This window comes from Pocillopora verrucosa, chromosome 1 (assembly GCF_036669915.1).
Source record: "Pocillopora verrucosa isolate sample1 chromosome 1, ASM3666991v2, whole genome shotgun sequence".
NCBI classification, from domain to species: Eukaryota; Metazoa; Cnidaria; class Anthozoa; order Scleractinia; family Pocilloporidae; genus Pocillopora; species Pocillopora verrucosa.
In genome coordinates, this window is record NC_089312.1 from 2,652,842 (window position 1) to 2,672,342 (window position 19,501).

Sequence of the window (19,501 nt, forward strand, 5' to 3'; positions counted from 1 at the left end):
GTTTTTCTTTGATTTTGTGGGAATTGCTTTGGAAATGGTTCATCGTCGTACAAAAATGTGACAATTGTAAACAGTTTTACAATATCGCCATAGTAAAAGACACACACGCTTTGCAACTGTTCTCCCATCAAATAAAACTTTGTTTTTCATGTTTAACTCTTTTCCAAGAAGACATTCTTTTTTATTTAATCAAGGTACATTGTTTGCGCTTAGGTAAGAGTCAGTTTACTTTTCCAATAAAACTTCCCTGTCAAATTTACTAGCTTCACTTGCACAGAGTACATCACAACATCAGCATCATATACCTGCATCACTTCCGAATCCGAGAAAAATTGGAAGATTATCCGAGAAGTTGTCACAGAAGCACTTGGTATCGTGTTGCAAGAATGATCTTTAAATTTCTTTTCATCGTTACCATTAGCAGTGTAATTGCAAACGGTAGGCCTATCATTGATTTTCTAAGTTAAACCTAAATGGTAGGACAACTTCTTGGTAATACAACGACCAGTTGCAAAAAAAATTGAGACACATTGAGCAAAAACTTTGTTTACCTCCTACTACAGATAGCTAACAAGTAATTGTGTGCTAAAAAACCAAAAGCTTCCCCCCTTCCCCGATTTAATGTTGACCATCAAAGTTTTTTCATAGTACTGCTTAGTTAACAACATTGCTAAGGGGGAAGAGGTGGAAAACATTATTTTGGATCACATGGTGAACAATTATTGCTTGTCGTGGTAACCTGTCTCAACTACTTTTGCGACTGGTTGAAACTCGGTCTCTTCGAAAGCAGGGGGGTAGCTTTGTAAAGAAACTGTGTTAAATCGCTCTGACGAAGGGCTAACGCTCGAAAAGTCAGCTTTGCTACTCTTTACGGTGACCAATTTACGTTATCAACTCATTTGATAATACTAAATTGGCTTCTTTGAAAGCGCTCGCGTTTAGTAAATTAAAATACGTATTGAAAGATTGGTCAACGTTTTGGACGCCAACTTGGAATAAAATCTAGATAAAATCTATTCACATGATGAAAACGCGATCGAAACGCGCCTTGACTATATGCAATCAAATTGCTTGGTAAAAGTTAATGATTTGATGCCGATTTTTATCGAATAAACGTCCGCGCTAATTAATCTCTGAGTTCATTAACTAACCAAAGTTTAGGAAAATCATCGCTGCTTCTATTATCAACCATTTGAACTGCCAAGCAACGATCTGCATCCTGAAAATATGCTACTGCAATTTAAATTTAAACGGCAACAGATGTTTGATTCGTTTCTCAAAAAAGATACATCTCAAATATCAAATATGGCTCAGTGTTACCTAAAGGCGTCCATACACCCATAACACAAAGTTGTCTGTCAAAGGGTAATGAGTTCAACTGCGCAAACTGATTCATATTTTAGAGGTCAAAATTATCTTGGATCGAACGTGCATTCTGTACTTTATGACGTCATGTATCGTTACAGTAAGGATTCTCACTCAGCTTTACCTACAAGTAATTCAATGGTTGGCAAATTTCTAGCGTTTCAACTTTCTTTACAGCTCAGCAAGAGGACGATTGGAAACAGCTCAGTTTGTTTCCAGTGTGTGTCAGGCCAAGAGATAAAGGTTATGGCCATTTGCAGTATCACGGCAAGAGTAAACTGGTAGCAGCATTGAAACTGAAGCATCAGACTGGGAAGATCAGGTGAGAAAAATGCTGTGCGTCGTGCGTCTGGTTTCAGGCTCGGAGCCTGTCTAGGACCACGGTTGTGTTTTCAGGCAGGATCATTCCCATCCGCAATGCCTGTCGATTTCCAGCCAAGACTGGCGAAAGTATCAGTGAATTGTCAAAACCTCCAGATGACGAAAGTGTTCGGAGCAAGTTAACACCGGTAATAAACTTGCCTACCATCTAGTGTAATACCTTTCTATCTATATGTTTATAAGACAAGGAAAGCGATGCCTCAACAATGCCTGCATGTGATACACTGTTCTCTATGCGAGGAATCCTTCGAACTCCTTACTATGTTTCCACGAGGCTCGACAACTCTTTCCTTATTTTTTCTTGCAAAAGTGGCTACATACATCAAAAGGGTATGGAAGCCATGATAAGTCTATTGGGAATATAGTGGGGGCGCAAAGGCCGGTGGTTGATTACGCTTTTTTTCTTTAAGCGAATCAAAAAAAGCTTTTTATCAGATCTAGAAATGTCTTACTCGGCATTGGCCAAACATAATAGCCCTGAAGAAATCAGAAAGCATGATGTAGCTTCCATATTCAACTATATAATTGCGAGACTTTCTAATTGCTTCCTAAAGGTGTACCAATAATGAGGCTTTCGACAGCAATTGGGGCTGTGCCAAAGAGAATGGATTCAACATCATTGTTACCGACGAATCTAACCATGTGATCTATCCGCGCGAAGAGCTTATCAAAGATTCTTCTGGAATGTGGTATTACCTACCACTGGCTGACGCAATGTAAGAAGGAAATCTTCAATATCTAGATCTATGATTGCTAATCAAGTTAAATCATAAAAGTTGCCAGCCATCCAATTTTTAATTAACACAGTTAATCAGTCAGTCAGTCAGTTGTTTAGAAAGTCTGACAAACCGACTTTTAGACATAATTTGGTTTTATCACTTGAGTTGATAATGTAAATCAGCCACCGTGAAGAGTTTCTTAGCTGACGCTTCGAGCCTTAGCCCTTCTTCAGTGCGAATGACGAAGGGATAATGCTCGTAACGTCAGCTCAGAAACTCTTTACGGTGGCCAATTCACATTATCAACTAAGTTGATAATACTAAATTACCTTGTTATACTTCCCCACCGACGCAGCACCACGGTTTCTTTAGAAACTGACCTCCTTTATTCAGGCAGTCAGTCGGTTAGTCAAACAATGTAAGGCAGTCCGACAGACAGGCAGTTAGTCGGAGTCAGACTGACGATCAGAAAGCCAGTCAGTCAGAGGATCAGTCGGTGAGTAAGTCGATCAAACAGTTCCTCGATGAGTCAGTCTGTAGGGGACTCAGTAAATCAGTCAATCAGTTATTCCGCGATTCAACCAGTCTGTGGGTCGGTCTGTTAATTAAAACTTTGAGTGCACCTCTGGCTCCGTTTAAGTCGCCCAAATCCCTTTTCAAACAGTAAGTAGCTCAGCCTGTCGGGATGTCAATTTGTAAATCACTCAGTATTTTAGTAAGTCAGACAATGAGTCAGCCATTGCCCCAGTCTCTTAAGTCCGTTAGTTATAATTGGTCGACCTCACACTCGGCCATCCAGTCGACATTTAAAGGGCATGTAAACCCAAAAAACGTTCATTTTCTTTTCACACAGATGTTTAGTAAATATATCAAGTACACCAAAGGTACCATTCGTTTATTCTCAAAAGTCCATTTTCACTTTGTAAAAGCTCTTCCAAATTCGAAACATTCGCCATCTTGAATGGCGCCATCTTTCCTGTGACATCACGGGTGGACCCTCCAAAGTCTCGTTTTATAATCGCGTGAGGCACGAAGGGGTCTTTTCTACAGCCGTTGTTTGCTGGTCTCGTCATGATTTTTTCACTTACAGTTTGCTTCAATATATTCGATTTTTTCGTAATGGTGAAGCGTTGTGTCGTCCAGTTTTGTACTGATTCAAACAAAACTGGGCATACAATGCAAATATTTCCAAATGACGCAAATTTGAAGCGCCAGTTTGTGAAATTCGGTTCATGTGAAAATAGCCGATTTCGTCGAGCCGTTCGAACGTTCTGTTGTTTGTAGCAGTCATTTTTCTTCCTTGTGCTGTACCGACGATTCAGGCCTCACTAGAAGCAAATTATTCGGAAGTATAAAAACGACCCATACAGTCGGCAGACGACGAGGATTCGGAAGCGGCCCCCGGCGACCGAACTGAGAAAGTCAACAGAGAAAGTACAAAATCGATTTACATGAAAACGTTTCGTTAATTAAACAACAATAGCTTTATTGGTTCTCTAAAAACATCTTTTTTCTCATCTAATGAAATATTATGGGGAAGCCAGTTGTTCGGGAGCCAGCGCTGAGCCCGTAAAAGACACTGACATGTCTGAACCTTTGCCTGAATTCGAAACACGTATCAAAGAAAGAGAATTCGTTGATATCAGTGTGTAATAACGTGATCTGGAATTTTGTCGTTTCGATACAAAGAATTCTATATAGGATCCCATAATCAACCCTTATGTTCTATAAGAAAATCCAAGCCAGCCCCGCTTGGTTCTTCCTTTGAGAAACCCTGCAGAGAAACAGCAGAAGAATTTGTGTCACGGTTACAGTGAAAATACATTCAAAGGTCAGTAGAACAATATTCATCATTTTGAGTACGACTTAAAAGATCCTGATTTCAGCTTGCAAAACTATCTTTTCAATATTTCAAATCGAAGCAAACACAAACAGGGTTGGATAATTATGAAGGCCACACAAGGAAATGTACATGATACAACTTGTTTATCGATGGAAATGCTTCTGAGATGAAGGATATTGTTTACCGCACAAGAAAGCACAGCGACCTTAAAGTGTTTGCCGAGATATCCCCAACACCAACGAACAAGCTATCTGTAGGCAATTTAGCGAAATTTCCTGCCAGGAAAGAAGCGAAAAACAACTAGCTCTAGTACTGTATTATTGAATCAATGGCAGAAACAACTCAAGTAAATCGATCTCAAAATGTAACAAAACAGATGAAACAGAAAATATTTAGCTTAGTCGTTTCCTGTGTGATTATCTGTGCTTTGCTGCTGCCTGTACGCGTACTTGGCCGTCTCCAGCACCCAGAAATCGAGGCAAATTGACTGAAAACCTGGATGCTCAGTGATACAACTTATCTGGGTTTCAGGCCATTTTGCCACAATTGCCCGATTTCCGTACAACAAACACTTTCATGAGTTGTCGGCATTAGTTGACAAGTTCCACACTCGCACCTTTGATAATTTTATATAAAACACTTTCAGAAGCTCAAGTTAAAAAAAAATTATGTTGCATTCCTTTAGATTGTACTCTCGCTTTATTGCATTTTCATGTTAAATACAAATAAATCACAAAGTAAATTAAATACCAGTCTGAGTTTCCGAGACTGTCGCATCGCCGTCGACATGTTCTGTACTGTCTTCGTGCGGATCGCTTCGGTGAACTCTACGCGGCTCATATTGTTAAGGACGTGGCCCAGACTCTCCTGAAGATTCTGGATTATCCCCAGCGCTGTCATGTACTAAGCCTAAGGCATTCGAGTCGCTCTCTTCTGAAAAAACATCTTCCGAACTACCGCCACTTACACGAACTCCCACACTAGTTCTACTGGGGAATATGTGTTGCGCAATATTTTGGTTCCACCGCTTACGTCACGACTTCTCACTATTGTTTTTACCGGAAATGGAATTTCAGTTGAAAATGCCGATTTTCTCCTAAAATAAGTCGAATTGGACAAAACTAATTTCAAATTCGTTTTCTACGCCACTTTTTACATAGTATAAGAAAAACATGTATTTTTGGGTTTACATGCCCTTTAAGAAAGTCAGCCAGTTAGTCAATCAGTGATTCAATCAATCTGACAGTTAGTCAGTCTATCAATCGGTCAGTAAATCAATCAATAGGCCAGTCAGTCAATCAGTCGGTCAATCAGTCAGCCAATTGGTCAGTCATTCAGTCAGTTAGGCAGGCAGTCAGTCAATCAGCAGTCGGTTAGTCCCTTGGTTAATCAATAAATCAATCAGCCAATAAGTCAATCAATCTATGGACCGATTCGTTTATAAATCGATTCAACCTTTCAGTTAGAATCTCTCGCTTCCTTTCTTGTCCCTCAGCTAGTACTAAAGAACAATCTATCTTTTATTAGAGACTCGACTGAGATTGTCTTCGAGGACTTTTGCCATCCGTTTTACTTGCAGCAGTATGGAAAACTAAGGTTTTGGTACGGGGAAGACTTGAAGAAGCACAGTGACACTGACAACCAGGGGCAAGTCTGTTTCGACGTTCTGGCGCTGTTCATATAATCTCTTGGAAAAGAACAGCTTTATGAGAAATTTGGCGGGTTTATCTAACATTCATGTAATTTAAGCATGTTTAAAGTAAATGGGATTTAATAAAGGAATTTATGGAATTACAGGTTGTTCTATTATGTTACAAATGGCCGAAAAAAAGACTCCTTCAAGCACGGGTTGGTTCTTACTCACGAAAAAGAAAAAGGAGCTCTTTTTGGTCTAAGAGTTATAATAATATGCTCGTATCAGTTATGTTTCTCTCTCAAGAGTGCAATTTGAACCAATGCAAATCCGAAAGCTTCATTGAAGTCCTCTTATCTTTCTTGCAGGCTCCTCATTTCAAAATTAAAAGCAGTCCTGCTTGGGGGCTTCGCCTGAGGCCGAACAATGTTTCATATCAATAACGTCATACAAGACTCTTTACGAACCACAATGCACTTGTTAAACTAGTTTTCCTTTACTTTCATTAGGCTTACTTGTCTAACACACAACGAAGGGTCCCGATCTCTCTCGATTCTGGACAAGTCGTACTTTTCTCTTCTCCCCAGATCTCCGACACTCACGTATTCCATGGACATGCCTTCGGCCAGATACGCACTCGAGGTGGTGTTGCTTCCCCAGGAACGCACTAAGCTCCCTGCGGGCTTGAAACAGCTCTGAAGAACATCCTTATTAGCGCGTCGGAAATTTTTGTTCAGGACTATGTAGAGATAGGGATTTATGGCGGAGTTAAGGTGTGATATGCCAAACGCTATCAAAATTATTATAGGTGATATCGCATAGTAAATTCGTAGATTGAACTTTGCCAATAAGTGAATCACTTGCGCAGGAAGCCAGAAGAGGGCAAAAACAATAACGATAATGACGAGCATTTTGATAGTTCTTTTCTTGCTCGCTTCTGCATGCCTGATGTTTGTAGCTGATGGATTCCCAGGGATTCTTCGCGCCCAGAGCTTAAATGAAACGATGCTGTAAAAGATGGCGATGAGGAACAGTGGAACCAAGTAAAGAGAAACGAAAATGAAAATAAAATAGGTTCGGAACGCCTTGCTGTGATCAGTAATGGGCGGTTCCCATCGCTGAACGCAATGATAATTATTGTCCCCCCCTAATAGCACTTTGTGAGCATACAAATACGGTGATGCAAACAAGATCGACAAGGCCCAGACGATCGAGCTCATCACAGAAATCTTGCGGATTACCTTAGGACGATTAAACGGGTAAACTACAGCGAAAAAACGGTCCAACGCAATTACCACCAAAGAGAATATAGAAGCTGCGATGGACAATGGAACTGAAAACATCAACAATTTGCATGTGACCGTTCCCAAGACACCTCCGAACCACCGAGCCTGTATGAAGGTGTAGGCGACCACATAAGGCATGGCGCTAAATGTCATAATAAGATCTGCTGTGGCCATGTTCGCAATCAGGCAGTTGGTAACTGATCGCAGGTAAGGTTTACTCCACACAATGTAAATCGTCATGGAGTTTCCGGTTAAAGAAAACAAGAACATCGTACTGTAGACGACGGTAATTATAACTTTGTGCGCATATGTTGGGAGTTGTGGAATATTATTCCGCCAAGCCTGGGTGTCATTAAACGAGTCTGGAAAGTAACATTATAACGTAAGGTTAATAACACAGTCACTTTAAGAATTCGTCTAATCATATAATCATTGTTTTGTAGTCCGTTTCGGTCAACCTAACTCAGTCAATAAGCATTTTATCCTATCACCACTGACTTTTGAAAATTTCTAAAATTTTTGCTTCAACTTAAATGGAATGCTATAGACGGGCACACACGGGAAAAACACAAAAATTATACAATTAAAGCTTTCCCTTGTCTTTTAGAGTCAGAAAAAAAATATTCACGATTTTATGAAAAACGCGCCTTTTTTTTACTCTTTTCTTTTTTTATTTAAGTTCTTGTAACAAAGCCGTGTGAGTGCGGGGCCGGACGGCCTTTTCCTTATTCGATCTTTTAAAAATGCGAAGACAAATTGCAGAGAAAAAGCGACATCGTTCGAAAAGATATGAAGGACATTTCAAAAATTTTAATAATCATGATTTACTTTTAATTAAAAGCTTTCTAAATTAGGAAATGACTGAAAAAGTCGCAAGAAACTTACTGCCCTAAATTTGCAGCATTCTATGTCCACGCTGACAAGTGCCCGAGAGAGAAGGAACAATTAATCTCTAGAAGATGTTAACGTAAATATTCCCCGAACTTCTCATTTTCTATCGGACGTCAAAGTTTTTTCCTTTTGCACGTTGTTTTTATTTAATAACCCATGCGCTTGTGCATCCTATCACCATTCCAGTTCGGCGTCTAACTTGCAGCTCGGTTATGCCCCAGTTACTGGAACCCTGAGGCGAGGCGTTACGTCGACCATTTTCATTCAAGGATAGCATTTTTCATCTTTTTTCACCATCATTAAAGCTAATTTCCTCAACAGAGAGAAGTAATGTATTTCGTATAGGATAACTGCTGATCAGCGGCTTTTTAACCATTACCAAAATGAAACGCTTGGGTCTTTCAGTTAAACTGCTCTTTGCCATTCCAACATTTATTTTAGCAGGACGATAAGATTCGGAGGTGTATCACTTAATCAGAAGCCGTATAGATACGAAAGAAATCTCTGTCCCATGTAATCAATGATTTCCCCGGGGGTGTTATTTCTTTCCTTCATCAATCATTTGTTTTCTTTCAATGAAAGTTTAGTTTCTTTTTTTTTCTTTTTTTTTTTTTTTTTTTCAATTTTTCTTAACATATGTAATACGGGCAGGTTCATTTAAGGAATAGTTATCAGCATTTGATCTCTCACTAGCCGACTCTGAAAGGCGCAGTTTTCATTTCCTTTGCCTTCATAAAAACTACGTGGGGGTTTAATCTCTCGATGGATTCTACGGGGGTTAGATTTTGAAACTGACTTCCAATGTCATGTCTTCTAAGGCAGTTGAGTGTTGATAAGTCAACCGAATTGAATGAAAATGTAGGCGAATTGATAAATCTAACGAGTTGGGGGCGACTCAATGCCTTTTTGCCTCAAATATTGTTTTACAGGAGCGATCAAATGTACATTGAAAAAAATCTTTTATGGATCGGAAGTTTGCGATCACGCACAAGACCTTAAATATACAGAGTACTCAAGCACTTACTATGAAGTCTTTATAGTTGAAAATTTATATCTTTAACGGAATTGCTATAGAGAGTTTTAATATACCTAGAAATGTTTGGGGAAAGCTGAGACCTGGTGTACCCTTCCTCGACTTTAGGAAGTCCTCGACTCGAATATTTGCCCAGGATTGTAAACAAAGATTGCGAATATTCATTTTCCGCGTAGTGCTGAGAAAGAAATCGCGCAGGAAGCCTTTGGAAACTGTTCTTTGAAAGGTTCCCCCTACGCTAAAAAGATCGTAATTTTTAATTTTATTTTACTACCTTTCTTCACAATTTCTCTCATGGAAGGAAATATGATAAACCAGTTGTTGTTTCAAAATGAATAGAAGTCACAGTATAACTACCTATTATGGCGATAATTTACTAAACACAACCCACGCCTGCCTGCATGTATGATACTGCCTCAGCTCGGAATTTGCTTAAAATTTCGTCCTCGTTATCACCCTTTTTTGTTTTAATCGTTTATTAAGTAACACTTGTTGTTTACCAGTTCAGTTCAGGCACTCACTCGTAGAATATTCTGTCCGGCAAAGTCTGAAGAAAATGCACCACAGTCAAACCGCCAAGACTTAACATATTTGCCCAGCTTCATGGTGGATATTTTGAATAAGACATGCAATATCTCTAAGACCGTCGTAAAAACTTACCATTTGAAACAGAAACATTCATTCTGATGCTTCAAGTTTCCTTTCAGCAATCCGTCTGCTTTTTGACTTGAAATGCCTTCAAAAAAAGGGTTGACTGACGTTATTATATGGTTTTTAACTCCAGAATGTGTTGCAGAAAATGACAAACATGGTGAATGTTCAGCTGCCTTTTAAAACCTTTCATTGGCCGATTTCCGCGCGAGATGATATGCCAGCGTTTGAAAATTAAACCGATAAGAAATCTTCCTTTATTTATTTTAGTTCATGAAATAATTGCTATTGTTAAAATTCGTGAGAGAAAGATGATTTTATCCCATTTGTGTTTGATGGTCTGACAGTGCCATTTTTAAAAAATAAAAAAGCTATTATCCGGTTTTGACTCATCAGAGAACATCAAACACTACGCAAAGTAAATAGTTGGAAATGTAGAAAAAGGATTTAAAAACAAACCAAAACATTTAAACCAGAATGATACACAGAAAGGGAAAAGGTGTAAAAAGACGAGACAAAACTAAATAAACAAACAACTAATGCATTTTGCCCATGAATCTATTAATTGCTTTTTCAATCAACAGCACGATCTAACCTCCCCGTTTAGAATCCAGTACGTGCACAGTATAAATTAAAGGTTCTAGAGTAAAACGTGCCATGCATCGAAGAGAAAATTACTTCTTAATCTTCCGAAATGATATTTGCCCTTCCAGTACCGATAAATAAATGTAATGAAAGGGAAACATGAGAAGTTTGCAATTTGGTCGGCGACATTGTAATTAACAATTATTCACCACTTTCACCCACACTGAGGTAAATAATCATTTTAGTATATACCACACAGAAACCAAAATAAAAATGTTAATTTTTGTCAATATACCGGAAAATTGGCGGAAATCAAGATCGCAATTTTTTTCTCTTCGCCTACACAGAGTTGAATAGTACTTGTTTATCTTCTTCGAACTAGCCAATCAGCGCGCGTGAAATGAACTATTCGCATGTTGTAGATACTTATTGTTACCATCAATATGGTCCAATAATTGACACAGTGATACAAGCTCACGGAACCACGGAGACATTCAAAGGCCCCTCATTAAAATAAACGTGCCCAGATTGATTTGCTCGACGTTTTATCAAACGACAAATAAAGTATACTAAAAGAGCGTGACCAATGCATTTTGCTGATGTCATTAGACAGTGTGTGTGCGTAGTATTACGTACTGAAGAAGGCAGCGCTGACAAAATTTGTCGAGAAAATGGTTTAATGGTTGTAAATTTAGTTTTTTTGCCCACTTACCCTGCTCTACGAGGAAGGAAGTTGCTCGAAAAGAGCCATTAGCAACCGTAATTGATTTACGCTGATCATAAAACTTTGTTTTATTGTGGCTAATAATGTGTAAAATTGTGTGCAACTCCAAAAATTAAAGACCATTTTGGAAACATTAAGTTCTTTCTCTAGTTGTTAAGGTTTGTAAAAGAAATACTAATTTTCAAAATGACCATAATTTACCCATTTTCAGTTCTTTTTGTGAATTTCCGGTCAAAGTCGACTTTAATTAATCAAACAGAATTACACGACATTTAGGCTTTCTAAAATATAGGTACATAATTTTATTTTGGCGATGGTCAAGGGCAGAGAGGGAAATGAGGAAAAACCAAACGTGTAATGAGCATTTAGCTCCTCTATTAAAAAAAAAAGCGGAAATTTTTTAGTATTGAAACTTTGATTAATTAAGGCCCTCCAAGATTTCTACGCAACATTCGATTGGCAATGTCTTTTTTAATTTCTTGTAAAACGAATTTCCAGGTTTTTTTTTCATGTCTCACGATGGCTATCGCATGAACGTGACTGAAAAGGTGATAACTCATGCGTGATTGGAATTTTTAAACATGGATAGGTGAACCTTAAGCTTTGAGAATTCGTGCATTCACGAATCAGTGTCTTTTCAATAAAAGACTGTTTTTTTGGAATATGAAAGACGAAAAAAATATCCTATGTATGCGCCATGTACTCATATATAAGCCAAAAGCTATCGTGAAAGGAATATTGCGAAACACATTTATACTACTTAATAGTGCATGGAACCTGCCTGATTCTGTTTGCGATAATCTGATAATCTAAACTTCAATTTTTCTCGTCGTCAATAACAAGCCATACTCCAAAACAACTGTCAATTAAGCTGGGTCGCTATGGAGACCACATTATGTCAATTATTTAAACGCGTGTCCCGATTATGACGTAAGAAGGTTAGAAAAGCGATAGTTAATTTTGCAGTTGTCATGGTTACAATTTCCTCAAATCAAGGTATTCCTTGTTAGTTTGTTACGCAATAGGCATCACTGGAATACAGCCCAAAGTAAGGCCTTATTTCTCCTTTTTTTTTTCTTTTTTTCTTCCCAAAAGGAAGGGAGGCACTTAACTCAGCGCGAGGCGTGCTAAAATAAAATTTATAAGGAAAGCTGTATCTGTTTTAATTCTCTAAACTGCCCAGCTTGGAAACACGAAACAAGTCCCTAATTTTCCTTTTCTTTTTCTTTTTATTAATGGGGAAAGAGGCACTTAACTCAGCGCGAGGCGCGCTCATATAAAATTTACAAGGAAAACTGAATCTGTTTAATTCTTTAACTGCCTAGCTTGGAAACATGAAGCAATTTATCACCGAATTCTGTGTGTTCGGTGCTGTTAGCACGAGTAGCACATGGATCAAATCATTTATCATGACTACGACTTCTACACATATACTCAATTTGGTTTGAACCTTCAAGCGTTGATTTCTTCAACCTTACTAAACACTTTACAAGGAAGAATTTTTCGGATAGCTTTCGCCGAATTGCCTGCCGATGTTAACATACTTTGGGCTGTACAGTTTAAGAAAGCAGATGTCGCAGTTCATAATAACCCAATCATATATACCTTAAAATCGACTCGATTTTTTTTTTTTTTTTTTTTTTTTTTTTTTTGTGACAAGAACTGCTTTACAAATTACACAAACTATCTAAAATACCTTTTCTGAAGCTTTAGATGGGACGATTCCTCGTTTCCTTTTTCTCACAAATAAATGATATGCCAGCAAAAGTGGAAGACATCTATATGAGGAGAAAACTACGCCAATAAAAACACTATAAATCACTTCTCATCTTGCGCTCGTAATTCTATTTACTATTTTGCAGTCAACTTCTTGTTTATATCCCGAATTAATTTCCGGTTTAAGAGTGTTTGATTTCGTTCGCTTGCAATATTTGTTTTTTTTTTGTTCTTTTTTTTAGCTCATTTTCTTTTATTTATCATTTATAAAATAAATGTGTTTTGTCACGTTGGTAAGATGAACAACAAAACTATAGACTAGTTACAAAGGGGGTGCTTTTGGTAATTTCGTGATTCAAAAATACTCAGATCAGAATAATAATGACGAACTAAATGAATCGACATTAGTTTCTGGCTGAAGTCGTTTGAGAACTTGATTTCTTTTATTTCACCTGCACTGCTTTTAGTTATGGCGGTCGATATATTTTGCTTTCACTGCAGGAGGCCAGCTCAGGATTTTGTTTGGATTGAAACGCCTGTTTATTTCTAGAAAGTAAATTAATAGTGTGTTTGAAGTTCTGAACGGAAGCTGTCATGTCAATATTGATCTCACCCGCACAATTTTAAAAGCATAAGCCGATTTTGGGGCGGTCGGCAGAGTTAAAGCAAGCCCGCTGGAGCAATTTCGAACACGAAAAGTATGAATGACGATTATATCAGCTTTTAGAACCTTTATCAGCAGTAAACGTAATTTCCTTTTTTTCAAATAGAAAAAATTTAAAATTACAAAATGTAATTTAATAAGACTTTCAGTTTCATTCAAATGCGCCCATCTTCCGTTTCTTTGACGTCATCATCACAAAGTTTCCTTTGTCTGTTTTGAGACCAAATGAAATTTCACTGAGAGACCGACCACTTCTATGTTATTTAATTTTTTTGTTTATTAGAATAAAATCGTTAAAAAGTGGCAGAAATAAGAGGAAGGGGAAGGCCAGGGGGAATGAAAATTATTCGACGGGCGCATGAAAGTCAGTCGCAGTCTGGTAACAATTACAATTTCGCTTTCTAAAGTACATCTCGTAAGAAGGAGGAACCTTTTGCATAACCAAGAATTTTTTTTCTTGTAGTAAAAAATGGAAAAGTGTTACAGAATATTTTCCTTTACGATATGTTCAATTACAATTTCGCTTTCTAAAGTACATCTCGTAAGAAGGAGGAACCTTTTGCGTCACCAATAAATTTTTTCTTACAGTAAAAATGGAAAAGTATCACAGAATATTTTCCTTTACGATATGTTCAATGCCTCTTTGTTAAATGGAATAAGAAAGAAAGCAAAACGGTTTTTGAAAATGTAAGAATTACCTATCATTACGGAAGATGCGACACTTTATTTTACCAAAAAACTGTAATTCATTAATAAATGCCTCGAGATTTTAGGATTGTTCATATTCAGAACCAAGAGACAAAAGTTTTATTTTAGAAATCGTACTTCGTAGATGAGAAAAGATTTGACACGATCAAGGGCGTAGCTGGGGAGAAAAGAGGGGGGGGGTTATTTGTATGAGCCTTTATTTTTAGTAGATGACGACATGGAGGTCGACATGACAATTTGTTGAGTGCCCTCTATCGGACAAAGTGTGACATTCCCCCCCATCCTCCTTCCCCTTTGAAAACTCCAGGCTACGCCCCTGAGGATGTAATTTTCTTTTTTTGTTTTTCATTCGTGAAAGGGCGTGATTCATTAAACTTGCTTCCAGTTTTGGTAGTGTTTATTTAGAAAAGTAAACGGGCATCCAACATATACGCGAAGAAGGCGGGTATGGGTTAGATGTAAAATGCTGGGTGCATAATAATCAGTAGCCGTCTGGTCAAAAATACACTTTCGTTTCTTTCAATACACCTCTAGAGGGAAGACTCTAATGCATAACTAAGCAATGTTTCCTTTTCGAAAAATGGACACAGTTACTGCAAATCTCGTTCTTTTTTTTTTTTTTACTTACAAGTCTTTATTTGCCCATAGCTTCCCTCGTGAATGTGCAGAAAATGATAAAAAAAAAGAAATGGATTTTGGAAAGGTAAATACATCTATTTTTCCGGAAGATGCGAAGCCTTCTCTAACCAAAAAACTAGCATTAATTTGAACGAATGCGTCGTGTTTTATAGGATTATTCAAAACAAAACGCAAAAGGAAGCGAAAAAAGATGTTTTTTGTTTCGTCAATAATACTCTTAAAAAGTTTTTTTTTTCCTTTTTTTTTTCGGAAGAGTCTGATTCTAAAATTTCCTTCCAGTTTTGGACCCGTTTCGTTAAAAAAGTAAAAGGAGCTTCTGATATATTTGAAAATGTGGTTGAACTTTGATATCTCAGAAGCGTCGAGTCGTTTGCGTAAAAAAATTGCGAGTGCCTATCGTAGGTGACGAAAACAACTGATTGTGTTTTTCTTGAAATTTGCAACGCCAAGAGCATAGTGAAGACTGCTCCAGCGAATAATGTATGTAAGTGGAAATGTTCCTGCTCGATATCTTATCTCCAAATAAGAAAAAGTTAACCAGCGACCGGTAATATAAGCTTACCTGGTGTTAGCACTTTGTGATACCTCGCGTAAGACTCAGATCATAAACAGGAAGAGAGCCAGCGTGTTGGAAAATTCTAGAGCTCGCAAGACGTTGATCTACATTGGAAAGCGTTCGGAATGAAAACTTCCTAACTCTTAAGAGCCTCTCTCATTAAAACAAATTCTGAATCTGAAATTGACAGACACTAATTAAAAAGTACGTGTACTTTACGTCAAAATGTATAATCAGCTGGTGTTTTCACACTTAAAAGAACGAAATTTCTGACACTTTAAGTAGCTTTTTTTCCACTGAAATCCATTAAGAATTGTTCATTTTGGGGTTCCATGGTGTTATTGTTTGTATATGTCATTAAAGTTTGAACAAGCTGCATGAAATGAGAAATTTTTCTATCTCGCTGAAGGTGGCTTCCTTAAATTAGATGGGGCTTTCATAGTCTTTCAAAACGGAGCTAAAAATCCAATCTTTTAACAAATATTGCTCATATATGCCCTTTTAACATAAACAGCGACCAAAACATTTTGTATCTAAATGAGGATATTCCTTTATGTAAAGAACAATTTACGTCTTCTTAAATATCGATGTATTATTCGTAATGTGATCAAAATTCGTCGATTTAATTTCAAAGATGAATACATTACACATCAGTAATACGGCTCCTTCATACGTTTTTAGTGGAAGCTGTATATAAATGCTAGAATAACCTCCCTCTACAGAACCACGAAGTACAGTGAGAGCACCACCGTATCCACTGCAAGGATGGGATGGTACAATCTTACGCTTAAATGTATTGGAAAATTGCTTTAACCTTTGAAACCGTAAGAGGCCCAGCATCTAATTCTCCTGGCAGTAACAGAGTGGAATCATTCTTTAAGATCATAAGAATAAAAAAAAAAATGATCACCAACATAAAAAGTTTTGATTGTTAGAAAAATTATCCATGTCAGTGCCGAAGAAAGGTACAATTGAAGAGGAGATGTTGACGCTGATGTTAGGGTGGAAAGGCAGCTTGAAGTGGCACTTGAGGAATCATTCGTTTCTTGTGTTTCGCCTTCCCTCATTCTTCATTTCTGACAATTTTAGCACACACACATACACACAATAACTTATTGCTTTGCGCACAAAGAGCGCAATGTTAGAACAGTGAAGAACGTAGTACTCGTCCCTAAGATTATATCAAATCCTTTAAGCTAACATCTCGTATCGCCCACTCAAATATCTCGCTGTCTTGAGATAAATCTTAGCCAAATAAATAGATTATTTCTGAAGCAAAATTTCTATCTTAAATATTAAAGGAAATAACAATCGGTTTAACGGATCTTTAGAATGTCTTTCTTTACGCTTCGCCCAAAACAGATCAGATCAAACATTTCGTTTTGAAATTGCAACAAATCATTATTATAAATCCAACACTTAAAAATATTTGAAGAGCACTTTTTATAGTTAACCTTGAACACGACTTAGTCCACAATGCGCTGTTGGCTGGAAATCGTGATCACTTCAGCTGGACTGACCAACAAGGCCTTACAACCAGAGTAAATTGAGTGCACAGAATAACTTTTAACTGTGAGTTAATCAGTATAAAACAGCTGCCTTCTATTCTTTAATCTTTTGTTTGGACCTCTTTGTCCCTTTTTTTGCATTCTTGCTGCTTTTTTCGCTAATCTTTTGAATTTTTGTTTGTATTGTTCTTTTCTGTTTTCCGAATCCCTAATAACATCTTAAAGCTCCTGCTCAATTTTTAATCGCTTTGCCTGCTCTGCGGCTAAATCCAGTTCAGCTTTCCTTTTCTGCCCACGAAGCTGTTGGTTTTCCTCAATCAATGAGTTGTTTTCGAGCTCATGATAGAAAATTTTGAAGGAGTAGTTTTTTGCCTTCCACGCATCAATAAGCTTCTTTATACTTTTCCCCCCACTTTTTGACGCTTTCTTGAACGCTGAGTGGAGGAGAGAAATCTTTTTCCTGAAGACGTTGAGAATTCTGGAATTTATAACAACTCCGTGAATCTCAGATTCCCTCAAAATTTTTTCCACGATTCCCCACAATCACAGAATCAGTACTTTCGTCGTTCGGCTCTTGATCAGACTTCTTCGACAGGGAATATAAGAGATAGCTGATTAAAAAAAAAACCAGTTCGGTGAAAAAAAATTGAAAAAAATTGAAAAGAAAAAAGAAACAGGTCGGAATACACTTCGATAAGCGCAATTTTTACTTACTTGTTTATTTCGTAAGTAAACCAAGGCAGTTTTTCCCCTTTTGGACCATTTGTTTCTTCGCCGAAATCGTTTTGTGCATCTACCGCCACCGCGAGAAGAGCCAGCGAAGAAAAAATCACCAGCGCGTAAACTTCGAGTCCCATTTCCCGAACCCAAACAATATCCAAACCTCATGTATTATACATCAAATTGCGCCAAATTTATTGTTTTTTTCGTATTTCGCGGTAATGACCAGTTATAGGCATGCGCTTTAGAGTTATAGCCCCAGACTCCATGGCCACTGCTTGCATGTGGCGTGAACCCCTCTTCGACATGTCTGAATCGCTAACCATAAGTCTCAAAAACCCGAACGAAATATTTTAATGATTGCCTTCAAATGCAGTGGTATAGAAAGCTTATGTACGTTAGTTTTAGAAACTGAAGGTAAGAAAGATAGCAATTCAAATGAAATACACGAAAAAGAGGAAAATGTTCGAAAATTAGCGTGTTTTTGACTGACCTTAGACTGCGTGACATGTCACGAAAATCTACAGAGGCAGATGTTAAACGTAAGTTTGATATGTATACGACTCTCAGTTCTCCGAGTTTTTCTGAATACCTAACATTTACAGCAAAACTATAGACCAGTTTAGACAAGTACGCTTTTCACATCGAGAAAATTTAAGAACAGCTGCCGTTTGATAACTGGTCTTAGTTTCATTACAATAAGTTTAGTTATGACGGTCATTAATTTCAATTTCACTACGGGAGGCAAATTTCTAATATTGATGATAATAAAATCGTATTACCAAAGCCATGGCAATGACACTTCATTCAGTACCTTTCATTCCATTTGTAACGAGGTCTGTAGTTTGGCAAAACGAGTTGTCTAAGGGTTCCACTTAGAGGCTTCGCCGAACCATTAACAAGCTGCGAGTCATTTGAAAATATAGAAACACGATACGAAGGCAGGTGTGTAATGGTCTTTCAGCCGGTTATTTTTCATTTTTCTGGCAGACCTGACAATGTGTCATGAGTTTTCTTAAAACTGATATGGTAAAATTTTAATTCTTTTTAATTCTTCATGACAGAACGGAACTTCGAAATTCTGAGCCTTGCTGGTTTAAAAGGTAAATATTAAAAAAACGAAGTTGAGAATATTAAAAAATGGCAATGATATAAATATTAAACTTAACCTTATTGATAACGACAAACCAGAGAGTTTGGATGGGCAAACACGTATTGACGCCGAAACTCAAACGCACAGAACAGGAGAATATCCCTACAAAGACGGAAAAAAAGAGAAAAGATTCGGAAGGAACCATTGACACCAGCCGGCTATTTATAAAAACGTGGCAGACATTGTAAAATTCTAATATAAAATAAAAAAGGCCAAAATGTCTGTAGCTTCATAATGTAACATTCAGGGTAATGGTAGATTATCTGAATACTTTCAATGGCGGAGACAAGACTTGTTAGGTCCCTAGCAAGTAAATTCTGGAATGGAATTGCGGAAAACACTTCAGAATCTCAGTGGAATGGACCACGTGTAGTTCGAACAAAGTAACAGTTGTTGTGAACACAAAAAACTAGCATGATTAGTCTCAATACGGTTGAGATCGATCCATAAGTTTTGTAGCGAACGCACCGGCAAATTTCAAAACGGTTACACGAACCATACAATTTATTCGTAACCAGTGGTTTCGGAAACAAGATTAACTTAAATTGCACTACAGCCAACTACCGACAACAGTAATGACGATCACAAAGCGAAACATCAAACGGTAAAAGACAACGCAAAACGTACCTGACGGTTTGGATAGAAGGAGTACACGAGATGCAGCAAAGAAACGATCACAGCACGACAAACTGCATAACATTACTGTTCTTTTTGCGCGAAAATTTC

General features: G+C 37.6%; 2 protein-coding genes across 5 annotated transcripts; one reads left to right on the plus strand and one right to left on the minus strand.

Moving 5' to 3' along the window:
- The first annotated feature begins 258 nt into the window (after nucleotides 1-258).
- Nucleotides 259-6,099, plus strand: LOC131794087 (uncharacterized). Its single transcript, XM_059111592.2, has 4 exons — nucleotides 259-438; nucleotides 1,543-1,687; nucleotides 2,301-2,462; nucleotides 5,836-6,099. The coding sequence occupies exons 1-4, from the start codon at nucleotides 387-389 to the stop codon at nucleotides 5,990-5,992; spliced, it is 516 nt and encodes a 171-aa protein (XP_058967575.1). The 5' UTR covers nucleotides 259-386; the 3' UTR covers nucleotides 5,993-6,099.
- Nucleotides 6,063-18,475, minus strand: LOC131794086 (pyroglutamylated RF-amide peptide receptor). 4 transcript variants are annotated; one of them, XM_059111590.2, is made up of 4 exons: nucleotides 15,401-15,467; nucleotides 12,808-12,889; nucleotides 9,812-9,887; nucleotides 6,064-7,589 (listed from the first exon to the last, which is right to left on the minus strand). In XM_059111590.2, the coding sequence occupies exons 3-4, from the start codon at nucleotides 9,831-9,833 to the stop codon at nucleotides 6,427-6,429; spliced, it is 1,185 nt and encodes a 394-aa protein (XP_058967573.2). In that variant the 5' UTR covers nucleotides 9,834-9,887; nucleotides 12,808-12,889; nucleotides 15,401-15,467; the 3' UTR covers nucleotides 6,064-6,426. The 4 variants fall into 4 exon arrangements, with proteins under 4 accessions (XP_058967574.2, XP_058967573.2, XP_066020205.1 ...); XM_066164108.1 differs by lacking the exon at nucleotides 12,808-12,889 and having other exon boundaries at nucleotides 15,401-15,509; XM_059111591.2 differs by lacking the exons at nucleotides 9,812-9,887; nucleotides 12,808-12,889; nucleotides 15,401-15,467 and adding an exon at nucleotides 18,437-18,475 and having other exon boundaries at nucleotides 6,063-7,589.
- Between the last annotated feature and the right edge of the window lie 1,026 nt (nucleotides 18,476-19,501).